General features: G+C 36.9%; 6 protein-coding genes across 6 annotated transcripts; 3 read left to right on the top strand and 3 right to left on the bottom strand.

Annotated features, from left to right (window-relative positions):
* The first annotated feature begins 15 nt into the window (after positions 1-15).
* On the top strand, positions 16-3,025 carry LOC129573688 (mRNA export factor Gle1). Its single transcript, XM_055454600.1, has 6 exons — positions 16-273; positions 349-1,683; positions 1,810-1,938; positions 2,106-2,296; positions 2,381-2,708; positions 2,822-3,025. The coding sequence occupies exons 1-6, from the start codon at positions 253-255 to the stop codon at positions 2,927-2,929; spliced, it is 2,112 nt and encodes a 703-aa protein (XP_055310575.1). The 5' UTR covers positions 16-252; the 3' UTR covers positions 2,930-3,025.
* On the bottom strand, positions 2,966-5,082 carry LOC129573697 (uncharacterized protein C7orf50 homolog). Its single transcript, XM_055454609.1, has 4 exons — positions 4,894-5,082; positions 4,777-4,830; positions 4,362-4,708; positions 2,966-3,214 (listed from the first exon to the last, which is right to left on the bottom strand). Exons 1-4 carry the CDS (start codon positions 4,946-4,948, stop codon positions 3,068-3,070), a joined length of 603 nt encoding a protein of 200 aa, XP_055310584.1. The 5' UTR covers positions 4,949-5,082; the 3' UTR covers positions 2,966-3,067.
* Positions 5,083-5,212: 130 nt separating this feature from the next.
* Positions 5,213-6,173, top strand: LOC129573695 (39S ribosomal protein L46, mitochondrial). Its single transcript, XM_055454607.1, has 2 exons — positions 5,213-5,412; positions 5,476-6,173. The coding sequence occupies exons 1-2, from the start codon at positions 5,242-5,244 to the stop codon at positions 6,094-6,096; spliced, it is 792 nt and encodes a 263-aa protein (XP_055310582.1). The 5' UTR covers positions 5,213-5,241; the 3' UTR covers positions 6,097-6,173.
* Positions 6,172-7,389, bottom strand: LOC129573696 (signal recognition particle receptor subunit beta). The gene is made up of 4 exons (XM_055454608.1): positions 7,102-7,389; positions 6,696-7,008; positions 6,497-6,622; positions 6,172-6,412 (listed from the first exon to the last, which is right to left on the bottom strand). Exons 1-4 carry the CDS (start codon positions 7,223-7,225, stop codon positions 6,220-6,222), a joined length of 756 nt encoding a protein of 251 aa, XP_055310583.1. The 5' UTR covers positions 7,226-7,389; the 3' UTR covers positions 6,172-6,219.
* A 33-nt stretch (positions 7,390-7,422) lies between these two features.
* Positions 7,423-10,252, top strand: LOC129573689 (vacuolar fusion protein CCZ1 homolog). Its single transcript, XM_055454601.1, has 7 exons — positions 7,423-7,705; positions 7,779-7,876; positions 7,948-8,041; positions 8,108-8,326; positions 8,394-8,569; positions 8,705-8,985; positions 9,210-10,252. The coding sequence occupies exons 1-7, from the start codon at positions 7,610-7,612 to the stop codon at positions 9,716-9,718; spliced, it is 1,473 nt and encodes a 490-aa protein (XP_055310576.1). The 5' UTR covers positions 7,423-7,609; the 3' UTR covers positions 9,719-10,252.
* On the bottom strand, positions 9,886-17,281 carry LOC129573698 (uncharacterized). Its single transcript, XM_055454610.1, has 3 exons — positions 16,940-17,281; positions 10,559-10,679; positions 9,886-10,444 (listed from the first exon to the last, which is right to left on the bottom strand). Exons 1-3 carry the CDS (start codon positions 17,085-17,087, stop codon positions 10,270-10,272), a joined length of 444 nt encoding a protein of 147 aa, XP_055310585.1. The 5' UTR covers positions 17,088-17,281; the 3' UTR covers positions 9,886-10,269.
* Positions 17,282-18,851: the final 1,570 nt, after the last annotated feature.

The raw sequence follows: 18,851 nt of genomic DNA, 5'->3' as shown, positions 1-18,851 counted from the left end.
GCGCGTTGCGTGTTTGACAGTTCAATACCAACATTGTGCGAATGAGTTTGTTACGTTGACATTTCGAACAACGAAACTATCCAACGAAAACAATATATCCAGTTTTACGTTCACTTTTCGTTTTTTTCTAGTTGAGAATGATTGTAAACAGTTCTCATATTTGTTTGATTCTATGCGCCATTGCCTTTGTTTTGCATGCTTGAATGGGCTTTTGTCCACAATTAACTTTAATACCAACCAATTGAATTCAGAATGGCTTCAACTGTACACACGGTATGTATGAAACACACTGGATCTTCATTTTACATTTGCTTGAATGTGCATTAACTAAGTAACCATTGATTTTAGTCAAATGTGCAGCATGATGTTGTGAATGCTTTGGCTGAAACAGTGGGGAATTTGAAAATTTCAACGCTTGTAAATGCAGCAAAAATATCACCACTTGTGCAAGAAAGGACGATTGGTCCGAAACAAACGAATGGATTGCGTCAATATGTGAAAGATCACAAAAATGAGCGCAATGACAACAGGTGTGAACGATCGTCTGGAGCAAATAGTGCGAAAAATGCGTTGCATAATGGTACATTTGATGGTAGTAAATTTCGTAAGGATATATGGCGTGAGGTAAAGATTGAGTCTGATCACGAAGAAACGCCAACGAAGAATATCCTCCATTTGAATGATTGCAAAGTGATCAGCTTTCGATTGGCGGCGAATACGGCGGAAAAACAACGTCGCGCCAAGATTTCAACGCATTTGCAGGAGAAACAGTGTCAATGGGATTCGGAATTAGAGCAACGGTTGCAACAGATTCGCATCGATTCGGCCGAAAAACAAAAGTTAACCAATGCAAAGCGATTGGAACGTGAAAAATTGGCGCTACAAGCAATCGAAAAAATTGAAGCGCAAGCCAAACAAGACGAAATGAAATCAAATCTGAAGAAAAGTGAAATGATTGAACATAGTCGCAAAGTGATTGAACATGCGAACCAATTGAAGCGACAAGATGAACTGCGATTGTTATTCGAAAGCATTAACGCTAGTAAACTTCTGTTTATAAATTTATATGAATTATTTGCAAAAACTATAATCAATCATCAGGGTTTGTTGAATCAAACAGGTAAATTGGCGGAATATACGGGCAAACGGGAAGCATTGCTGGAATGTTACGAAAAAATTATTAAATCAGTAAATTCCAAACCACTCATTACCGCTGCCGAAACCGAACAATTTGAAAAATTGTGCTTAGATATTAAACAAGAACAAAGTGATTTAAATAGTCATATCCAATGTAGTAGGGAGGCTCTGAGTCAAAATGCAGCAAGTGATGCATCAAAAGCAGCAGCAGCAGCAAACAGTTTGCAGACCAAGAATTATGAAGCGGCAGCAACAACGACGAAAAGTCCAGCCGATGCACTCAAAGCGGCCAATACAAATGAAATTTCCGTCACCGATGGCAATATCGGCAGACCACCAATTCCGGCCATTGAATCGCGCAACAATGTTGGCTCCGAGGATCGTATCGCCAAATATTATGAATTGTTGAACTTGTACCAAGAATATAGGGCACAAATTCAACCGCTCCTCGCTGATGTTAACGCGAAAAAGTTTCGATTCAATTGCCAAAAAGGCGTCAACACACCAATCAATTCAATTGCCGCCGTCAATGCACAACATCTTCAGGTTTGAGCACCTCTTTTTTTCCCTTTTTGACCTATGTTCTCATGTAGTCTTTTCTTCCATTATTGACATTCCTCACGTTCATAAGACCGACAAGTTGCTTATTTTGAAACGTTTACTTTTGAACAGGATAAGTTTGAAAAGATCGCCGATCTGTTGGCGGGAAAGCAAGTTCGATCGAGTGATATCCCATTCTCTGCTTCAGAACATCCACTGGGAATTAAATACTGTACTTTTTTGTTAGCCAAGAAATTTATTGTGAGTATTGTTTCATTCATTTAATTATTTTTTTCTCTCTCGTTCAATTGAAAGAAAGAAGATCAGCTCATTCTTAGGTTGTCAACCTAAGGTTGATAGTATATGCAAGTATTTCCTCAAATTTATCAATGAAACCCCAATTTGGTGTTCAATTTTCGTCACAACAGACGCAAGGAACAACTGTAACCAGTAGTCATCAGCAAGCAGCTTTTCCAATCGCAGCCGTCATTGTATCGATTTGGCAATTGTTTCCGGATGTTGGCAAACTGTTTCTCGCCCTACTCTATATCGAATGTCCATTTTTCGTTCCGTATTTTGTGCCTCAACAGCCTGGACAGAGTGAAAGAGATTATTTCAGGTATGGAAACTGAAGTCATCGTTTACAAGCAAAATTTGTATCACTGTGTCGATATTTTTCAAAATCGTCTATCTGAAATTCTAGTATTCTGGGCTATAAATTCACCGATGACAAAATGGAAGAGCAAGAGCAATATTTGAAACGGATATCGGGATTGCAACGTCTCTATTCAGCGGTGCTGATAACCAAATTGAAAAGTGCACAACAACATTTAGAGCATCCACATGGAATCGAGTATGGTTGGATGTGGTTGTCGAACTTCATAATGCTCGACCCGTTGCCAGGCATAAGTCCAACACTTCTACTGGAGTTCATTCAGGAATCTGGTGCTGAAATGTGGCAAGTGTATAAGAAGCAATTCATGAAATTGTTGGTGGTGCTCCATGACCTTTACATGCCAAAACTTGAAAAGGTAAGACAGCGCATCAATGTATTTCGTCCAAATTCCTTTGAAACGATTGAGTCAAACAAATTTTGAAACGACATATATATTTAATTACCATCAATTGACCTAATGCTTTGCAGATCGATTCCGGAGGACCATTCTCACGACTTCAAAATCTCATCGGTACCATTGTTAGGGAGAACAAAATCACACCACCGAGTGGAACATTGGCGCCAAACTTTTGGTAATCAAAATGCCAAACTATGTTTGCAAACACGTTGAAATAATATGCTGAACTTGATTTAATTTCTTAATAAAAAAAAAGTGTGTATTATTATTGATAATTCTCCTATTTCCTAATAATTTTCTGTTCTTATGGATCGATTTTATTCTTGCATCGATTGAAGTATTTCACGTGCCCGATCGTAGCGTGCTGATGAGGTGAGTTCCTCTTGATTTTCGTCGGTAATCTTATCCTCAATTTCTTTGATTATGGCTTCGGCTGCCTCAATTATGACTGCACGGGCATGACCCTAAGAAAAACGATCAAAAAAAGAAGATTTTGAGCATTAGGTTTGAAATTGAAACCATGAATATTGTACTGTAAGTTAGTGTTGGCTTCGAACGTTCGTTCGACCGTTCGACAATATAAAAAAAAATTTTTTGTTCGTTCGTTCGTTCGAAAGTTTTGTAAAAAATTATTTTGTTCGTTCGTTCGTTCGAAAAGTTGAAAATTATTTTTTTTGCTCGTTCGTTCGTTCGAAATTTATGAAAAAAAAATTGTGTTCGTTCGTTCGTTCGGAAATTGCTATGTTCGACCGTTGGGATTTTTACATTTGAAATACATAGAACATAGGAAGCAAATACAATTTTCATTTCTTTGGGTAAGACTGAAGGTACAACGTAATTACCGGTGTTATTACTGAGTAATACCACTGGTAATAATTATTATCGTCGATTAATAAGTAATTACTAAGATGATAGTTATTACCGATCATTACCGTTAAGTACTTAATTAAAGACTTTGTACTTAAGCTTAAGTATGTACTTAAGCTTAAGTATGTACTTAACGTACTTAACGTACTTAACGTACTTAACGTACACACTTAAGCTTAAGTACAGTCTGAGCGATATGTCTTGACCGCATTGACATTTGGAAATAATGCTGAGAAACAAGAACGGTTGTGCCAACCAAACAATGTACGGACATATCGCTCAGACATATCGCTCAGACTGTACAAAGTTGAATTAAGTACTTAACGGTAATAATCGGTAATAACTATCATCTTAGTAATTACTTATTAATCGGTAATAAGATCGATAGTAATTATTACCAGTGGTATTACTCAGTAATAACACCGGTAATTACGTTGTACCTTCACAGTCTTACCCAAAGAAATCAAAATTGTATTTGCTTCCTATGTATTTCAAATGTAAAAATCCCAACGGTCGAACATAGCAATTTCCGAACGAACGAACGAACAACATTTTTTTTAAATAAATTTCGAACGAACGAACGAGCAAAAAAAATAATTTTCAACTTTTCAAACGAACGAACGAACAAAATAATTTTTTTCAAAACTTTCGAACGAACGAACGAACAAAACAATTTTTTTTTATATTGTCGAACGGTCGAACAAGTGTTCGAAAGTGTTCGACGGCCAACACTACTGTAAGTACCTTTGATGTGGCCAAATATTTGATCGCAACCTCAGTGTGTTCATTTGGAATGACATTCTCATCGAAAATATTTTTCTGAATGAAAATTTGTCGCAATTTTTCATACTTCCATTCATCACGGCTCGTCTCCCATTTGGTCAAATATGAGATCGTCTTTTCGATTTCTTTGTCCTTGTTTCGCACTACATTCTGCACTAGTTTCTGTCGTTTTTTCTGACGCTTGGATGGCGGTGGTGCCGGCATTACATTACCTTCCTCATCATCGTTGTCTTTTGCTTGTGACTCATCTGCTCCAGCGATTTTCTTCTGCTTTTTCCGCTTTGGTGGCTTTTTATCCGATTTGAATGCTGCAAAACGATCATGGAAATTTAGGTCCAATTTTAGTTTATGTGAATATCGCAACTACAATACTTACGGTTATCACTGTCCTGTGTTGACTCCTTTTGATTTTGAGTTTCGGCTCCAGCCCCTGAAAATATACATCAACATTTTTGTTACTCCAATTCAATGCTTTAGATTTTATTATAATTACCTTCTTCTGTTTCCTTCTTGGTCGAAGAAACATCCTCACTTTGAATTTCCGTCATTTTGGTTTGAGCCAAAGAAAAAGTTCCAAACGCTTTGAAAATCACAAGAGTTCGTTTTTTTTTCTATTTACAAATAGTGGCCCAGTAGCAACGTGCTAGTGACATTTGTAGCTGATAAGTGTGTGGTTAAAATCATCAACATTTGAAACAGTGTAAAAGCGAAACGAGCACTAAATGTCAAAATCCGCCGTGAATAACCTCAATGTTTTTTTTTACTTAGCAGCTGAATGAATTTCGGTGAAAATCAGTTGATATAAATAAGCAAAAAAAAAATTAGTTTTTAAGTTGGAAACATGCTGCGGCAAACCGTAAACTGTGTAAAATATCGACTTGTGCCACAAATTCGGAATCAATCAACTGTGGCAAATGCAGAGACCACCAAATGGGATTTATTCGTTGGTGTACAAATTGAACGATTGCCAATCATAACAAAAACATTAACCAAATTGGAACGTGACTACCAGGTACGGGTTTAAATAAATGGTAAACGCATCATTACGAACACGTTTTAATTGAATATGTTGTAGGAGCTGTTGACGCAATTGGAATTTGAGAATAGTTACAAATCGGATTTTGAGCTGAAAGAACAGCGAGATGTTGCGTATGCACAGTCGCTGAAGGAAGGCAAGCTCAAGGTTGATTTGGACGGAGTGGCTCAGCAGACGGCATTGGATTTGAAAGATTTATGGAAAACGGAACGCAGTCGATTTCAACCGGCATCACGAACCACAGAAGCCGATGAAAAAAATGACATGAAGTCAACGAATCGCAAACTAGACCATCCGTTGACATTGATAATGGAACAAAAGTTGGGAAACGAAAAACTCTTCTTACTCCCACAGGGGAAAATTTCAAACGGCGAAACATTGTACGATGCCGCGCAACGAATCATCAAAGAATTATGCGGCGATACGATTCAAACGAGCATTTATGGCCGGGCCCCGTGTGGGTTCTACAAGTACAAATATCCGAAAGAGATTCGTGGTGAATTCGTCGGCGCCAAAGTGTTCTTCTACCGGGCCATTTTGAAAAGTGGGCAAGTAGACGCAAAGCACGTCAATTTTGAATGGCTCAACAAAGAAGAGCTACTCACCAAAGTAGACAAATACAGCAATTATAAAAGAAGTATAAGCAAATTTATTATTTAAGTTGTTTTGACAAAATGAATTGAATCGCTCAGTGAAAAAATCAACAACGGAAAAACAATAAATAGAATAATAGTAAACTTGAGTGGGTTTGTTTATTTGTTTCTCTCTGTTTCTTTTCGATTTCTAATTTAAGCTTTTCAACCACCGTTTGAGGCTTTTAACATCATTTTCTCTGCCGGAACATTCAATGACTTCAACGGATTGTGAAAGGTGAACGAATTCAAAGTCTTTACCCTGTTTGCCAAGGAAAACCACGTCCGATGTGGAATTGTCCACCGATTGAAGTTGATTTTGTCGTGTGTTTCGCACCAAATTCCTGAAAGTAAAGTAGAGTGTTATAGTAGGCCATAAACTTATTCGAACATATTTTGTGGACTAAAATTCGTTTCAATCAACTTACAATTCCTTCTCGAGCAATGGTTTCACCACAGAACTGCCTTTGGCAAATGTTTCATCTTGTTTGTTGCAAGTGATCAATACTGGCACAAATGCGACGCTTGGATCGGCCAACACGGTGTAAAGATAGCTGAAGAAAATATGGAAAAAAATGTTTACTATAAAATCAAAGCATATAATTGATAAGACACCAAAAGACATACTCAGCCACATCTCGAATATCCTTCTGCACGGTGACACTATCGACCAAAAACACGATCCCTTTTGCCGTATTTTTGTATTGATCAAAGAATCGGCCACGCAAACGTTCATGGCCCGGGATGTCAATGACACGAAGCGATTTGCCACTGCCCTCGGCTACATATTCGCCAACGTTTTCAGCGATTGATGTGAATGTTTCACTGGCTGTATTGTGCACCAACTGGGAAAACAGTAACGTTTTACCAGATTCACACAGTCCAGTCAACAAAAGGTCGGTGCGTTTTTGAGATTTCTTTTTCCACAAAAAGAATAGTACTGCAATCAAAATGGACATCAAATTAAAATGTTAGTCCATTTTTAAATGGTTCTGTAGCATAAACAGTTCCGAGGGCTGAACAAACGACTTACCAATCGAAATGAGTACCACAAAGAGTGCAATATAAACTGGTGTTAAATTTAGTTCACTTAATTTTATCGTTGGTTTCACGCTAACGGTGGGCTTTGCATTTCTTATTGGTTTTGTGTGCTCCATGACGATATTTTTTTTCTGCACACTGTTTTGCGTTCAGTAACATAAACTCAATACAGATGATGGTGGAACAAATAATAATCCCTTTTCGAATTAATATCTATTTAGAAATGTATATGATCAATGACGTTTTGCCATACACGTCTACATGAATTGTTCATTTGTTGAAATTGCATGCACACATGTGAAACGCATGGATTTTGAAGAGTGGCATGACATCGAGATTGGTTTCAATTTTTGACGTTTTCAAACAAACTTTTGATGTTTTTAATCTGTTTTAATCGATGAGTAACCTGTGGAAACAGAATATATTTTTTTATACGGATTTTAGGCTATAGGCGTTTTTTTATTTATTTGAATTTTCGAATCGAACCAAAGTGATTGAAAATGACGGAACCAGTTGACGATGCCAATAATACAAAACTAATTGCTCTGAAGAAATTCTTTATTTTCAACTCAAAATACGGATCGACCGAAGGAGAGGTAAGAATTTGTTTTTGTGTTCAAAAACATTATTATTGCTAATCGAAATATCATATCGATTTGTGTTTTATAGGAGAAAAATAAAATAATGTTCTATCATCCGTCCGAAAATGAACTGGACACGAAAATCAAAGACATTGGACTGTGCGAAGCAATTGTGAAATTTACCAAGTAAAGTGTTTGTGAGGTTTCATTTAATTGAATGCGGGATGTTGACAATAATTTGTTGGTATTTTTTGCAGTACTTTCACGGCAGATGAGAGCGTTTATTGCATGAGGACACAAAAGACACTACAATTGTTCTACAAACCTGAGCATGATTTTTGGATGATGATGGTAATTTGTGAATTTTTTTTTGGCTTCCATCCAACCGGTCCATACTAAAATGGGTGTTCGTTTTAGATTCTCAATGCACCTTCAGAGCGTAAGACACGAGATGATTCCGAATACACGGAATATCGTTGTGAAGATGCCCATGAAATCGTTTACAGAGAGGTTCTGAAGCAATCTTACTATATGTTTCGTCTATTCAGTGGAACATTCATGGATAATTTGGTCGGCGACAACGAAACCCAACAAGTTGAACATCTCATAAATAAATTGAGCAAATTCTATTCAAAAGTACTTACACTTGTGCATATTTAACAGAAACCAGTATATATATAACCCGAATTTGCATCATTTTCAGTATGTTGCAACGTTGAAGACTCGCAATTGTGATATTCTAGACATTTGCCGCAGCATTCAATATTTGCCACTAAATAAATTCCAGTTCCTTCGGGTTCACAATTTTATACAAATGATTGAATCCACCTTTGTCGCAATAAAACATTGTATATTTCTGTTCAACGAGCAATTAGTGTGGTGAGTTGCAGATTCATCAAAATCAGTTTTCATGTTGGAATGACTTTCATTCGATTTTCTTTTCATTAATTCGATTTCATTTAATTTTGATTAATTTGTATCGAGAATAATTTTATTTTTTTAACCAAAATGCAGGAGTGGAATCAATCCAAGCGATTTGTATTCGATATACGAGTATTTGACTGGGCTGTTGTTTCCAAAATGTTCAGCCGATGATGTTCGCGGTGGATCATTGACACGCAACTATTCGAATGGCCTGGATGCGCAGTATGGAGCGTATTTGGCTGGGCCAACACATCAGGGTGATAACTGCAAAAAACCGCCAACCGTTTACATTTGCAATAATGGAGAGTGCCAAGTGTACAAAATGATTGTTTATAATGCGCTCAGTGGAACTTTATGTTTGTTTGTTAAAGGTAATGATCAACTCACGCTTGAGGATATTACAAATATAAGGCATAAGGAGCATTTTTGTTGATTTATTTTTGATACAGCTTCGCTCATTTCGATTAGTTCCTCCATTTGTGTTACTTTTGGAATTTTCGATGAGATTGATTTTCCAAGTGATTTTGGTTTTTATGAGAATTATTATTTCACTGAAAAAAGAAAAGAGAACTAAAACAGCCCTTCCACTTCACAGATAAAAGTGCGCTAACAAATGATTTCTACGAGGAATTGCATGCGTTTATTGGGCCTCAATTAACAAATATTGCATCGGACATAGCTGAGAATTTAACCAAAGACAATGGAAAAACATCATCATTGATCTGTACATCAACATCGTCTTCAATTGGAAATGCCAATGCCGATGAATCAACGACGCAAACGACAAAATATTTATTTTTCAACGAATTAAATTTCCAGCACAATGGTAGCGTGCATCTCAATCAGAAGTTGTATAAGAAGAAACGATCGATTCCACGTGAAATAATGAATTTACTAAATGACCTCTACATCCAAGACGCAAACACATCGAATTCGAGCGAAATTATTGTGAAAACATTGAGTGACTATTGGATTGTTAAACGGTCGACCAATTGGCGCCACTCATTTGTAATATTCAATAAAAACGCTACACTATTGGACATCGCCGAAGAGGCAAACAAAATTTTCGACACACATTTAAACGATGTCTTTAGTCATATTTAGGAAATTTGAAAAGAAAATTGCATGCCTAAAAGAGAGAAATAAAAAAAGAACAAAAAACAATTCATCCATAGTGCATAAGCGAGTATTTATCGACTGGAAACTAATCGATTTTATAGAACAAAAACAACAAAGAGAAAAAAACCAAAACCATAAATAAAAACGTTCAATTGTTTTTGAAATTGTTTCATATTTATTTATCCTCTTTAAATTAATATAAAATTAAATTATTGTTTTTTTTCACATTTAAATCATAATTTTTTGTGATATTTTCTCCTAATAGTGCTTTGAAAGGATTGAATTGCTTGCTTTTGTTTTTGTCGTCCGATCGTTTTTCCGTAGAAAGAACGAGAGCCAAATATGTATATTACCCGGAATGGAAGAAACAAAATTTTTATTTTACGAGAAAAAAAAACAAATAAATCATTGAATCAGCAAATTGTCTCCTAATCTGGGGTGAGCGCGAGAGATAGAGAAAAGTTGTGTGTGTTTTTGTGTGAGTGAATTTGAGTGTCTATAGGGGGGGGGGGGGGGGGGGTTAAAATTTATTTTTTTTAATTTGGATATTCGGTTTTGATTTCTGGATATTCAAGCTTCACGCCTGGTTCGCATGTGAATTTCGGACAACAGTATGGGAACGGAGCCGATTTGTTGGTTTTGTCTGAGTCCAATTTGCAGCGGTTATTTTCAAGTGGCAATGGGCCGCAATCTTCAACCAATTCTTGAAGTCTGTTTGGAAAAGAGGAGAAGAGACAACATTTGAATATCAATACAGTTTTTGAGGGGCTAAGGTGATCCAACAAAACACATTTGCTCTCAATCAAATGTGAAATCATGTGTTACCTGCCGCTGTTATCATTTGAAACAACGCATGTTGATTTGCCGCAGAATGGTGTCAAGTCCCATGATTTACCCGGTTCAACAGTAGCACATCGTGTCGATGCAAAGCACATTCCAGGAAAATCTATAAATTCAATTCCAAAGAAAACCGGAAAAACAACAATTAGTCTCTTTTTCATTTTAGATATTAAATGCAATTAATGTCCACTTTAATCAATTTGAATAAGCACATGGATTACTGTGTGAGCAACTAAATGTATAGAAAAAGCAGCAACAACCAAGCAGTCGACATGTAAAGCGAAAAAGTAGCGAGACCCAATGGAAAAAGAGTGTGTGAGTTTAATTTAATGTTCGGTTTTTACTTCTTCTTTTTTATAATCTCTCAATCGATTTCAATGCGTCAATCAGCGTAATGTTGAACTGAAAGAAGTACATCGCATTCGCTACGTTAGTTACACAACAGACTAGAGATCGCCGTGTGGCCGGCTCGCGCCGCTCTATGGTGTGTGCACGTGCAGGTTTCTGGTATAACGTAATATCACATTTCGTAATGATTTCAGATGAATCGATCGCAAGCCATTCACGTTTATTTTTTCTTCTTCTCTTCGTTTCTCTCTTTCAACTCGGTGGCGGCTGTTGTTGCCATCACATCGACTTGCCACTGTCTCTTAATCATAAATATATATATATAGTGCACACTTTTCCTATTTGGAAAAAATGATTGGCTGACATTTTGCCATGCCTGCCTTTTTGCTCATCCATCGCAACGCTTTCAGATGCATTAATTTACATTTTATCTAGATAAACTTCTTTTTTTTCGGTTTTTTCCATACTTGTATTTATCGTGTCGCGCTTGCTTTTGGATTTCCGTTTTCCCTATTTATCAATTCAATTTGTAAAAGTGTCAACATTGTGTTTATCGTGTCAATCGATCGTCATGTGATGCAATCAACTCAAAAGCATGTAAACTTGAAAAATCAATTGCGTGACTGCATATACGTCTGACTTTGGAAATATCTCGAACATTTGTCTCCTCCTCCCTTCAGTCAGAATTATTCTTAAACATGTCTAGGTGATGAATGATCAACAGGCGAAAAGATGGCAATAATGCCAACAGAGAAGAAAACATGGTTAAACGACGAATAAATTATTCGATTAAAAAGTGAATAAATTTCACGACAATTTTTTTTTTGGTCGATCGGTCGGATATGCCTCTGCGTATCTCTCAAACAAGAGTGTGCAGATAGCAGAAAACAAGAGTGAAAGTAAACCAAAACCGGTGTATTATTGTGTGGCTGCATATGATTTAATCGGAATTTTCTTTCTCTTCTTATTATCAAATCAACGATATCGAAAAAAGTGATCATAGCGGAAAAATGCTAATGATTCGCACATTTACAAATTGATCACAATTTTTAATTTTCGGTAAAACCAGAATTTGGTAACCATATGTGTAATGGATGTTCGTTGCACAAAACGCTCATTTTGCATTGTTCGCTCGTTTTGCATGGACAAATCTGTCCACGTAAAGCGAATGAATTGAAACTGAAAAAAAAACAGTGACCACGCAACGTCCATTGCGTCGAAAATACAAAAGATTAATTACACCGGATAGCGTTCAAGTTCATCTAGAAAAACGACGGTTTTGTTTGTTAATTAAAGTTCCGGTCATCTTGTTCGCCTGTCTGTTTCGAAATCAATGTTGATTTTGGTGACGCATATGCATACACGGAACACTCAAGCGCAACTGATGAGCGCCTTTATTTTCTTGGACCGATCACCGGTAGAACTGCCTATGATACATACAAGATGGCTATTACATTGTTGCTGTCGGTTCATTCATAGGCAGTTCCATTTTTCAAGTAAATGTTTTTTTTTCGACAGAAATCGAATATTGGCCAACAATTCACAGCACTGACCTCGTTCGAATGTATTTTGTAAAATGACAAAACGAAACCCGCTTCACTTAGTCGGAAAATCAAATCACATGAAAAAACTAAATAAATGGTTGCTTTTCATGTGCAATCAGTCTCTGTATCTATATCGCTACGCGATGATGCCATGAAATGAATGTAGCTTGAGCCACATACGACATCAGCTCAGCTCGACTCACTGCCGAATGATTGTAACATCAAACACAAAACGACAAATGATTTTTTTCTGTGAATTTTTCTTATTTGCTAGTTGTGCGAAAATTGCAATTGAGATAATGGGTTTTATTGATTTTTAGTATTTGCTTGTGAAGTTTCGGTGGAGTGCGCGCGATTTTGAGAGTGTCTCATTGGTGACACCTTCATCGCAGCAACCGGTGTGTCTGCTGTTCGGGTATTGCCCAAGTTTGGGCTTATATGCTGTTGTGCTGTGATATGTTTGTCTGATGCATACACACGACCAAAAACCCATAAATTATCATAGAATTCTGACCGCATTTAGAGTATATAAATTGTATTGACACACCTCGTCACATGAGATGGGAAAAAACCGATGTCCGATAAATACTTATATAGTGCGTATCGTCACCGAGTCGACGTGTTTTGCTGTTCAGCAACAGCGCAGCCAAACATGTGCGATCGCAACATTGTCTTGGGCCAGATTGGTTTTTAAGCAAGGCCTGTATGATATGTACACCGAAAGTCAAACTGCGAGCCCGAAACTCAAAAGACAAAACAATCAAACAATCAAAAACATAAAAATACAATTACATGTGGCCGCAATCACAATGGCAATCAGCATCACGAGTGGCGGCGTATAGAGCAGTGAAAAAAAATGGATTTTTTTTTATTAAATTAAATAATTCCACAAATATCATATTTACTGCTGTTGTGTGTTCTATGTGCTGTACTGTACAAGTCGTACGATGCTGTCATATTAGCACAATGGAAGACAACAAAAAATTAACCATAAAAAGTTGCGCGTGCGAAAATGCCGTTGAGTAGTGCATTAAAAAATCGGTTTGGTATTGCATATGCGAGCGAGCGAGCAAGCGACAGAAAATACATTTCTGCACAATTCAACCGGCCCTCTGAATACAAAGTAACCGACCGACACATGCATCTCATTTCCAGAGATTTGAAAACGCTCCATTGTGACGGGCTCGTTAAAGTCTTATACCAAGAATTTAACTTGAAGTACCCATGCATCGCGTGGATAGTGACAAAGAGCGAGAGAGAGAGAGAGAGAGAGAGAGAGAGAGAGAGAGAAAAAACTATTTAAAAAAAATCGGTATGATCAATTGTTGTCATCACAGAATATTTGGCTGTGCTATGTGCTGTGCATACTGTTCAATTGTTTACTCGTCTTGATGTAGCAATCATGTGTGTTTGTTGGTTCCTTCTATTTAAGGAATCCGTTGTATTGTACGACAACAATCCGTACATATACATATGTATACGACATGACTTTGATAAATAAGGTTGATTGTGTGAAGCTTTAAATCACCGCCCAAACTGCCAATGCCCTTTGTCTACGAAGCGTGTTTTATTTTGCGCCTCCGAAATGGTGTGTAATCGTCTCTCATTAAAACCCGACAAAAATCAGCTATTTAAATAAATAATACACACATGACGACCGACAACACACCACTGATAGCTTCCACTATACAGAAAATATCATTACAATCGCATCGGAACCGTAGAAATTTTTGTAAATCGCCTACTGATCGTTATCATTATGAATTATAAACCGGAGAGCACACTCCAAAATCACATCGCCATCACTAAATGTTTATATGCAAATTGACTTGGGCTAAACAATAAGTACATAAATTAAGCTCATGCTTAAAATCGAATAAAACACAATGCAAGCAGGTTTTTCCACCTTCAAAGTTCGAATGTGTGCGCGAGCGCGCCCGTACATTTGAATCAAATGATAATATCCATCAATCTGAATATCTTGCAATTACACCCATTATTGAAGATTTACTATCGAATGAGATCCATTTTTCAGTCAGGTTTTCAGGCTTTGGCAACATCTAATTAAAACTGAAATCGAATGGCCGGCAGGCCCGATGATAGAGACATAGGTCGCGCACGAATTTAAACGCTTTGCCTATTATCGAAACAAAAGGTGCATTATTGCGTGTAAATGTATGATATTGAGATGATCACAATTATGATTCGGTTCAAGCACAAACTTGGCTTTGAACAAATGCTGTGAAAACTACAACAACAACGAACAAATAAAAAATAAATGAAGAATGATTTCCGATGCCCCACTGAAAACACATTATGTCTACTTGAACTAATTATAGTTGCGCTCAATTGTTTCGGAATCTTTATTTAACTCGATTATTCATTTGATTTTTTTTTTCTCTTTCTCGTTTTGTTGCACCTAAAATTCGAGAGGCAACCGCACCAAATTTATTAGTTATTAAAGAAAATGTATGCAATTTGACTGCATCTGTTGATGCCAATACATCAAAAAATATTGAAATAAATTTTCAAGGTGTGTGCCTGGCAAGAGAGTCAATTTGCCATCCACAGCATACCGATTTGCATGACACATATATGGGATTTGTGTGTGTGTGTTTTGCCAATTGAAATACGGCAATTTATTTTGAAAATTCATGGAGCATAAAAAAATGCCTTTCATCAAGATAGAAAATCTGAATTAAATTTATTTTCAACAATGAGCTAATATATCTCTCTCTGACATGTTGACTGTTGCTGTTGCGGCTGCCGCTGCTGTGGATTTCACATTAAAACGGCTAGCCACTTTTAGTACTTTGAATTCAGAATGAATCACAAATTTGGAGAAAAAAAAATGAAACAGCCACACAAATAATGGAAATTTTCCGGCTGAACAATTTTGGATATCATTTTAACCCACATTTTAGTGGCTTTGTTGCGTAATTTATTGCAACTACGAAAAGTCACAATGGTACCAAAGACGAAAACTAAAGACAATACTCGACATCTGTTTTGTGGACAGTTTTTTTTGTCGTTAGTATGTTGAAACGGCCACAAGTGACGCTAGTGATGCAGTACGTTTGTCTAGAGTGTTAACGGTTACTTTGGCGACAATTGAATTTTTCCGATACTCGTCCAAGTTTCAAAGTCACAAGTTATGACTCACAACACGAATGAACCGTTTTGACAAATACGAAGAGTTTTGATGAAAAAATAAGCTCTGGTGAAACACCATCAATTGAGAAATATATTGCATGAAATTCTCGACTCTCTCAATCCAGTTTGATTCTAGTTCGACTCAATTAATCTGAATGAATCAAATCCATGAACGCGATCACGTTCGATCCAAATCCACTTGGATTTTCGTGCAGAATATGCAAGCCACACCATTGAACCACACAAGGTCAGCCGCTATCATGAGAGCTGTAATCGTGTGTACCAGCCACAGACTAGATTTATGGCTAGACTTTATGGCAAAAAAAATCGTTAATAATAAATTAAAACTAGCACTTGACCATTCTCATATGTGTGCATAAAACATGTGTTTTAAAAAAATGCAATATTCCTGCTGCGGTTTGTGCGCATGTATTTTTTTGCGTGAAATTTTCTCACTTAGTTGAAATATATGTGCATTTGTCAATTAAATTGAGTGATGTAACATTGTTGCTATGTTCATTTCACTAGAAATCAATATCTGCATATATAAATATATATGCTCTCTTGAGCATATACAATTCTCTTTGATTTGAATTACAATATGCATGACTTGCAAATGATATAAATTTTATTTAATTTCCAATAAAAAAAAAACTTTCCATGGCGAATTTTTTCTTTCTCACCACAAAATGTTATTAGTTGATGACTATTATAACACCAACAATGACAACAAAATAAACAAATCGTCTTAAAGTGTTTGCTACGTATTAGAGCAATGTGTTTACTCCTCCTATTCATTGGCACTTGTCTCTCGAAAATTCTGATAACGTTTCTGATTCAAATGATGATCAAATTGAATTGATGAAGTTTTACTTAGAGGCACATGGCTTAGCACGGCGATTCGAACACACATTTTTCGTTTATTACACAATTGATGTTGATTAAGTGGCTCAATTGAACGCAACAACGGAAAAAATAACAAATTAAGAACAATTCCTTTTAGTGAATCTATCGTCCGGTCCAGAAAAATACAAACAGCCCACGATATAATGCTATTCGGTCACACACTATCGCCGTATTGTTTCTCTCTCTCTTTCGAAAAGAATGTCTTCAATCCAAAAGCAACGATGTTTATTACGACAATAAACCGCTTTTAATTGGTTGTCCTTTTTCAATTGTTGTACTTCGATTAGAGTTTCTAATCTTATAATGTACTGGAAATTCAAAACCTAACTGATCTTACTCACAATTCATTACCCAAAAAGAAAATGGTGCACCAATTTTAGAGAAAAAAAATGTTGGAATCAAAAAATGCACAAACCTCTGAGAACGTCAGCTGGAATGAGGCGTTTGAAGATTTTGATTACATTTTCGTCATCCTCGTTATTTTTGGCTTCTTCAGCGTTAATGTAGTTGGCGAACAAACATAATCCAACAGCCAAGAATATCGTTGCTTTCAATGGTGACATTTTTATGTGTAGTTTTTTTTTTGTTGTGTCCAAACAAACGATTCTCCAACGATCGTCGAACCAAAATTTATCGAATCGAAATATCCGTTAGACGATGAAATAACGTTCCGGCAAGAACAACAAGAACTTGAACTATCGAGAAATAGAGACCGATGTGAATCGAGTGAAAGTGTTTACTGGAATGATTCAAAACATGAAAAGCCACCTGTATTTATATTTAAATGGTTTTGTGTACAGAGCTTTCATCAGGCGACAGCTACGGCGATGACGGTGGTGGCCGCGGCAACGGCGGTGGCACACATGTGTTGAGAGTGGTCGCGGTTGAAGCGTGCGCGTGTTATTCGTTGATTTAACCATAGCCTGTGTCGTTCGATACAATTTAGACGCTAGCGTATGTGTGCGTGCGCGCATGCATACACACGGAGGGTCGAAAATTTCTTCAGCGACGATTAAATGAGCCGAAAAGTGACGAACGAACATACGAAATGGACGGAAAATAACGAATAAATAAGCCAAAAATTACATAAATTGAAATAAATATGCTAAGCAAAGACAGCAAGAGAAAAAAAAAATGCTGTAAACATTGCTCTCTGTCTGCATCATCGCATCAGCAATCCACACACACACACACACAGAGAGAGAGAGAGACTTTGCCAGTGAATGCGTAGAAAAACCGAAGTGCTCAATAAGTGGGAGAAACGGCAATTTCAGTGGAATCGCTCTACACTGTGAGCTTGAATGCTTGTGGACCGAAATTTCAGTGATTTCGGTGTCAGATTCAAATGCCAAGTGCCATTTGTAATTTAACATTTCAAGCCCTATGATTCTACGTGCAAGAGCACACTTTTTTTTGCGCGCACGAATTAATCATCCTCAGTTGAATTTAACCCCCTAATTAAGAGGCGGAAAAGCATTTTCATCTTCGCCCATCTAAATTCGCATTCGAGCAGCACTGACGCTTGACAATCGTATAAAATACACACGTTTTGCAGAAATTTGGTAGTACAAAATTGACATTGAAACCTCGACATTAGAGCATTACACGGAGGTATGAACCCAAATCTAGTGTATGCAAGTTCATTTCAGTCGTCAAGCATATCGAAGTGAAAGTAAAGTCGAAAGAAACGAAATGAATATGTTTCAAATGAATATGGAAAAAGGAATCATAAACTGGGAAAATGACACACCGAAATGCGTGCCAACCGCTCTCAGAATTGTTTGCTAAATTAATGATCTTGCGCAGGCGTCGAACTGTATTCTCTAGCGGTGCACGCTAATCGCACTCGAAAACGGTACACGAGAGTAAAAACATATTCCATACTGTAAAAAATTGCATTGTTTTCACTAATTTTTCCCTTGTTTGCGAAAAACAAAAACACGACTAGGCATAACAAAAAGGCCGATTGCATTTTCGGCATACCTACAAGGCAGTGGCAGAAGAAAAAAAACAATGGTTCACTGCCTACAAAATGAGTGTATGTGTCAAATTTGTGTGTATTTCTTTTGGTAACTTTTGCTTTTGCTATTAATTCTCTCGCATTTTGCACCGCACTCTGCGCTGCCTTTGACTCGTCCAATTTTCTGGGTAAATCCAAATCAGAATATACAACTAAAAACAACATAAACTACATGCGATATGGTCAGTCTCTGCAGCCTTCTACGTGTTAAGAAAGTCAATGACAAATTTGAGGTAACACCGTGCATTACGTTATTTTTTTATTTAAATAGACTGTTTTTTTTTCTCTTCTTTTTGTTGCTGTCTCG

This window comes from Sitodiplosis mosellana, unplaced genomic scaffold (genome assembly GCF_009176505.1).
Source record: "Sitodiplosis mosellana isolate CC-2019 unplaced genomic scaffold, AAFC_SMos_1.0 Smas_scaffold_6102, whole genome shotgun sequence".
Taxonomy (NCBI): domain Eukaryota; kingdom Metazoa; phylum Arthropoda; class Insecta; order Diptera; family Cecidomyiidae; genus Sitodiplosis; species Sitodiplosis mosellana.
Note: the sequence above shows the minus strand (reverse complement) of the source record. Positions and strands in the feature narration are given on the sequence as shown.